General features: G+C 55.4%; 1 protein-coding gene across 1 annotated transcript; it reads left to right on the top strand.

Moving 5' to 3' along the window:
• Window positions 1–1,944: 1,944 nt before the first annotated feature.
• On the top strand, window positions 1,945–2,718 carry LOC102865772 (keratin-associated protein 5-1-like). Its single transcript, XM_006886331.1, has one exon. It carries the CDS (start codon window positions 1,945–1,947, stop codon window positions 2,716–2,718), a length of 774 nt encoding a protein of 257 aa, XP_006886393.1.
• Window positions 2,719–7,141: the final 4,423 nt, after the last annotated feature.

The raw sequence follows: 7,141 nt of genomic DNA, 5'->3' as shown, positions 1-7,141 counted from the left end.
TGTGCTGTAGCTTACAGGAACTGGACGTGAGAGGTGCATCAGCCTGTCCAGAGCCAGCCGTCCATCAAAGCTCTACCAAGAGCTCCCCAGGACAGAGCCCCACCGACCACAGGCACTTGGAAATTAGGTATAAAAAAAGTTATGTCCTCTAACCATTGACTGAATAACACCTGAAATTTATGTGAGCTCGAAGAACATTTTCACGTTGTGTATGGCTTCAATTAGTTTGACTGTATTAAGGTTGGTAACCCGGTTGAATCAGGCACCCCGAAAATTACAAAATACCAAATGCATGACACCACAGTTATGTGTGAGCATGGGCTGATGAGTCACGAATCCATCGAGATGTCTTATTTAAGAGGAAAGAATGGGCGATTTTAGGTGAGATGGTCCTGAAGAAAGAACCAGATGCCAGGTCTAGTTTCATACTATAGTAGTAGCCGGAATTTTTCTACTTATCCGATTCTACCCTATGATGCAAACTAACCATACAATTCAAACACTTACATTATGCCTTGGGGCTATTACTACACTTTTTACTGCCCTTTGCGCACTTACTCAAAACGATATTAAAAAAAATCATTGCATTCTCAACCTCCAGTCAACTAGGTCTAAGAATAGTAACTATCGGTATTAAGCAACCGCATCTGGCTTTTCTACACATCTGCACCCATGCATTTTTCAAAGCAATATTATTCCTATGCTCAGGCTCAATCATTCATTCCCTAAACAATGAGCAAGATATCCGCAAACTAGGAGGCCTATGTAAACCTCTACCATTCACTACATCAGCCCTAATTATTGGCAGCTTAGCCCTTACAGGCATGCCTTTCCTCACAGGATTCTACTCAAAAGACCTAATCATCGAAACTGCTAACACATCTTATACCAACGCCTGAGCACTTCTAACAACCTTATTAGCTACTTCTATACCAGCAATTTACGGCACTCGTATTATCTTCTTTGTATTCTTGGGCCAACCACGATTTCAATCAATAGTTACACCAAATGAAAACAACCCTAACTTAATTGACCCTATTAAACGTTTAGCAATTGGAAGCATCTTCGCAGGTTTCCTCATAACAAGCTTTATCCATCCTTCATCATCCCCTGAACTCACATTACCATTCTCCCTAAAAATAGCAGCAATAACAGTAACTGTACTTGGATTTATTCTAGCTATAGAACTAAATTCATTGACTACTAAACTTAAAATCAACCAACCCTCCCATTTACACAACTTTTCTAACCTACTAGGATTCTACCCCACTACAACCCACCGACTTCCCACTTATAAAAGCTTAAACTCCAGCCTTAATCTAGCATCAACCACCCTAGACCTAATCTGACTTGAGAACACACTCCCCAAAAACATCTCAATCATTCATAAAATTACCTCTATTAACCTTTCCAATCAAAAAGGATTAATCAAACTTTATATCTTTCCTAGTAACCTTATGTCTTAGCCTACTACTAATTACCTAACTCCCCGAACAATCTCAATAACAATAAAAATGCTAACAAATAAAACTCATATACCGACAAACAATAATCAACTCCCCATTCCATACAACAGAGAACTTCCTGCGTAATCCCCACGAACTAGACTGCCACCAACTCATCACTCAATTATACTATTACCAAAACTATTCAACATAATACCACTCACTATATAATCTGACCCAACATTTAATCATACCATTAATATAAACTCAATCAATACCCCTATTAATACTCAGGTTTTGGAGACTTTAGGGGCGGGGTCATAGGGGTAAATAAATGTTGTTAAGCTTACTTGGAATAAAACAGGTCTGCCCCGTGTGCAGACCTGTGTGTGACGTGTGCACCGTGTGCGGAGCCGTGTGCAGACCTGTGTGTGACGTGTGCACCGTGGGCGGTCCCGGGTGCAGACCTGTGTGTGACGTGTGCACCGTGGGCGGAGCCATGTGCAGACCTGTGTGTGACGTGTGCACCGTGGGCGGTCCCGGGTGCAGACCTGTGTGTGACGTGTGCACCGTGGGCGGAGCCGTGTGCAGACCTGTGTGTGACCTGTGCATCGTGGGCGGAGCCGTGTGCAGACCTGTATGTGACCTGTGCACCGTGGGCGGAGCCGTGTGCAGACCTGTGTGTGACCTGTGCACCGTGGGCGGTCCCGGATGCAGACCTGTGTGTGGCGTGTGCACCGTGGGCGGCATCGGGTGCAGACCTGTGTGTGACGTGTGCACCGTGGGCGGAGCCGTGTGCAGACCTGTGTGTGACGTGTGCACCGTGGGCGGAGCCGTGTGCAGACCTGTGTGTGACCTGTGCACCGTGGGCGGAGCCGTGTGCAGACCTGTGTGTGACCTGTGCACCGTGGGCGGCACAGGGTGCAGACCTGTGTGTAACGTGTGCACCGTGGGCGGAGCCGTGTGCAGACCTGTGTGTGACGTGTGCACCGTGGGCGGTCCCGGGTGCAGACCTGTATGTGGCGTGTGCACCGTGGGCGGTCCCGGGTGCAGACCTGTGTGTGGCGTGTGCACCGTGGGCGGTCCCGGGTGCAGACCTGTGTGTGGCGTGTGCACCGTGGGCGGTCCCGGGTGCAGACCTCTGTGTGACGTGTGCACCGTGGGCCCAGGTGCAGACCTGTGTGTGACGTGTGCACCGTGGGCGGGCCCCATGTGCAGATCTGTGTGTGACGTGTGCACCGTGGGCGGGCCCCGTGTGCAGATCTGTGTGTGACGTGTGCACCGTGGGCGGGCCCCGTGTGCAGATCTGTGTGTGGCGTGTGCACCGTGGGCGGCCCCGTGTGCAGATCTGTGTGTGACGTGTGCACCGTGGGCGGGCCCCGTGTGCAGATCTGTGTGTGACGTGTGCACCGTGGGTGGCCCGTGTGCAGATCTGTGTGTTACGTGTGCACCGTGGGCGGCCCATACGTAGAGCTGATCATAGGCTTCCCAGTGGCTGATTTTGCAGACGTGGGTTGCCAGCCTGCCTTCTCAGGCACTCCTGTGTGGCCTCAAACTTCTGACCTTTAGGTTAGGTGTAGAGTGGGGTCATGTGCACTGAGTTGGGACCCTGGAGTCAACTGAGACACGCAGACGTCCAGTCCAGGTGGGGGTGGACGGTGGTGTGCACACTCCTCACTCACAGGTGACACCCAGCAGGGAGTGACTGGTTCTGCCTGTTTTGTGGAAGTGGCTGCTTGCGGCCTGCCTCACCCCATCTGCCCCATTCACCGTGTAGCTGCTTGTTTCCTGGTGGAAGAGCCGAGGGCTGGGGTGGGGAGGGCTGTGTCTCCCAGGCTGGGGCAGAAGGCTGCCCCGCTGCCCCTCCCAGCCTCACTTGACACAGAGTTTGTTTAAATGTCATGGGAGAAGGCCCCACCATGCAGTGACCCTCTCTGTGAATGCCTGCACCCCCATTTAGCACCCGCCCACACCTGGTAGGAAAGTGGGGGTTCTGTTTCTGTGTGTCCTATGACTGGAGACCTGCAGGACCAACACTGACCTGCCAGCGTGCACAGTTGTGGGCTGCTGTGACTCTGGAAGCCACCACACCAGGACATCAAACACCAGCAGGGCCACCGTGTTGGACAGGTTTCAGCGGAGTTTCCAGACGAAGAGAGCAGAAAACATTGCCCTGCGTGGTACGGAATGAGCCCCTTGGCTGGAGGGCACCCTACACGGACAGCGGACACAACCACAGACATGACAGCGGGCGGCACAGGGCCGGGTGGGGTTGCTTTGTGTTGAGTGTGGGGCCGTCATGAGCTGAAGCCACAAACTTCAAGTCCCGTCTTCCCCGGAGCAAATGTACTGTTTCCAGGCCTTTCTCTGGCCCCAGATTTCGTGTGTAAACAAGGTGTGGTCCCAGCTGGCCCGGGCTGCAGACCAACAAAACCCCCCACAGTCCAGTCGGTCATGGCTCGATGGTCCTGAGGGCCAGAGCAGAGCTGCCCTGCAGGGATTTCAAGGCTGTCCCTTTTCATCCCTTCCCCCACAGGGCAGCTGGTGGGTCCGCTGCGCCACCAGCACTCCTGACCCATGCTTATCGCCGAGGGACAAGGAAGCCTGCTCTCATCAGCAATCCTTTACTGACCATCACCATGGGGTGAGGAAGCTTCTGCAGTGGAACTGTCAGGTTAAACATTAGTGTGCTAGCTCAAAGGTTGGTGGTTCGAACCCACCAGCTTCTCCGAGGGAGAGCGAGGAGGAAGTCGGCTCCTGTAACGATTTCAGCCTCGGACACCTGACGGGCAGAGCCCTCCGTCCTCCAGGCCCCCTGGACTGCGGGGTTTGGTTGGTTTCTGGTGAGGCCACTAGGGGGTGCTGTTGCAGAGCCAGCCACACCTCCCCCTTGGGTGTGTGTGTCTGTCTGTCTGTCTGTCTGTCCAGGTTCAACCATCTTATCAGAAATACTGCATATGGACCCTTGATCTGTACCTGTGTGTCCAGGTACTGCTGGCACCGAGGCGTGCCAGGTTTACCCAAGTCTGTTCCATTGTTGTTAGGTCTTCTAGTCAAGCACCACTGTGGCCCTGTTACAACAGCTGGAACCCCTGCCTTGCCCCGTGACAGCCTCACAGTGCCCACCGCTGTGTGTTGTCACCACGTCAGTCCACTGCATTGAGGGTCTTCTTCCTTTCTTTCACCAACACCCTGCCTTTCCAAGCATGGAGTCCCCTTCCAAGGACTGCCCCCCGCCTGGGTCAAGCATCTGAGCTGCAGTGTCACCCTCCTTCGCTCTAAGTGCCCCCAGTCCACTTCTTCCAAGACTGATGTGTTTGTTCCTTTGCCGGCCTGTGGGATATGCAGCACCGGCGTCACAGCTCCCAGCATGCAAGTCACCCCCAAGGGCCAGCTGCGACGGGAGGTGGTCTGACTCCCCAGCCGTGGCCAGCCTGGCCTCAGTAGCAGAGCCTCGTTGAGGCCCCTTCCGTCTTCAGTGTACGCCGGTGACTCCTCTTCCTGTAGTGCCCTTTCTGGTATTATCTAGAACTTTCCATGCACTTGGTTCAGTGAAGGGAAAGGCTCTCCCACCTTCACTAGCCTCTGGAGAAGTCAGGAAGTTGAGGCACCTCACCCAAGTTCTGTAACTCGCCCCAGCCCCGGGGGGTCACTCTGGGGCAGCCAGGCTCCAGCCCGCTGAGTCCAGGTCTGCACTGGACCCCGTCATGGCCGTGCTCCCGGTTCCAGCCTCACCCTTGTCACCAGGAGAGACTTGGGTTTCTAGGGTTTGCCCCAGCTCCGGTGGCTCAGTGGTAAGGAATTGTGCTGCCAATCCAAAGGTACACAGTTTGAATCCACCAGCTGCTTTGTAGGAGAAAGACGGGCAGTCTCTTCACCGTGATTTACAGCCTCTGAAAACTGCAAGACCAGCTATGGGTCTGTTCTGCCTCACTGGTCAACAACCATAACAACCAATGGCTTCACGCTTTGCTAGTTGTGCTGGTACCCGAAAGGTCAGAGGTTTGAATCCAACAGCAGCTCCGATGGGGAAATGTGGAGAATCTCATCCCATAAATATTCACAGCCTGGGAGTCGATGGAGCACAGCTATGATGCTGAACCGGCTGGGCCGTGGTGGGAGGGTCAGTGTTAGAACGGCTCTCCCTGCTGCCCACCTAAGACCCTCTGGACCTGCACCACCCCGGGTGGGTCCTGACCATGCAGCCCTGGAGGCCCCTGTGATGGGGGAACCGCCCAAGGTTTCCAAGGCTGCATGTTCCCAGAAGCCAGCGGCCTGTTCTCCCCACGTGTGGCTCGGGGCTCGAACTCCTGATCTTCTAGTGAGGTGCTTTACTGCAGCATCACCGCGTCCTCTCCTGTCCTCTTGATCTGTCTCTTCTGTGTGCTGACCCAGTGAACAGTGGGTGGAGGCCAGTGAGAGCACAGCCTTGGAAACCGCCCTGCCCTGACCATCTAAGTGACCAGCCTGGAGCCCTGTCCCCTCACAGGTCTCCTGTCCCCAGTCAGCTCGAGGGGACGAGGCTGACTTAGGCCCTCAGCAGACCTCACAGGGCACCACTGTGCCAGGCGTGGGGCAAGAAAGACAAGAATCCATCCTTGTGGGAGCGACCCGCCCCCAGCAGGTAAGAAACTAGCACACAGGGGTGTGTGTTGGGCGATGGGGTCAGCAGAGAACAGTGGGGCAGGGATGGGCAGGAAGTCTCCGCTTTGGATGGAAGGGTGTGGAAAGACCTGGGGAGGTGGCCCTGAGGAGAGCCATTCCGGAAGTTGAGGGTGCAGCAGGGACACCCCGGCAGACGAGCCAGACAGGGGACCTGGGGCAGGGCGTGCCCGGACGCTGAGACCAGAAGGTCAGAGAGGAGCAGGGCCTGTGGGGACGGGCACACTCAGGCTTTTTCAGGGTCACTCTGCTGACGGGATGGACAGGGAGGAAGCAGTCAGGGGGACCCAGGCCGAAGCTGATGGGCACAGCAACCCAGGGGCAGGAAGCAGGCCGACGCAGCGGCCTACAAGTAACGCTTTTCATCTGACACTGAAGAAGACCCCCACAGCCCCTGTGCCGGGCCTGTCCCCACAGTGACCCCACGCGGCCCTTCACAGGAGGAGGGTGGCCACCTTTCTCCTCCTGAGCCCCTGCTGGATTCAAACTGCCAGCCTTGTGGTCAGCAGCCCAGTGCTCTGTACACCAAACTCTCTCAGGACACGCACTCCCACCAGGTTGGGTCCCACTCGTAGCGACCCATACATCCTGGGGGGAGGAACGCCCCATCTTTTTCCCACTGGGCCAGTGATGGGTCCGCTGGTCAGGAGCACGACACAGGCTGCAGCATCAGAGCTCCTTCCTTGGTCCGAGAAACCCTTCCCGGGGCATCAGAACCGGCTCCCAGCTGACCCTCCAGCGGGCTCAGGGACTGTAACCCCCACGGGAGGAGATTGCTCAGCCGTCTCCCACAGCGTGGACCGCAGCTGCTTCTTCCCGCCAGGCCACCAGGGCCAACGCGGTAGGAATCAAGCGTGGGTTTGTAGGGTCCGTGGAGACCAGCGTAAGTTTCCTTCTTGGTAGAGGGTTGCACACGCCATGGGCTGTCGGGAGAACGGCCCCACAGTTCTTGGAGAAGGGCAGCCGGGGAAGGATGCCAGGACATCTGCTCACGTGCCTGGACGTAGCACCAGGGCCACTGGGTCCTGTAGGTC

The sequence above is a fragment of the Elephantulus edwardii genome, unplaced genomic scaffold (genome assembly GCF_000299155.1).
Source record: "Elephantulus edwardii isolate Elephantulus edwardi_28Jun2011 unplaced genomic scaffold, EleEdw1.0 scaffold00048, whole genome shotgun sequence".
In the NCBI taxonomy this organism is placed as follows: domain Eukaryota; kingdom Metazoa; phylum Chordata; class Mammalia; order Macroscelidea; family Macroscelididae; genus Elephantulus; species Elephantulus edwardii.
The sequence above is the reverse complement of the archived record's forward strand: the minus strand, read 5'-3'. Positions and strand labels throughout refer to the sequence as shown.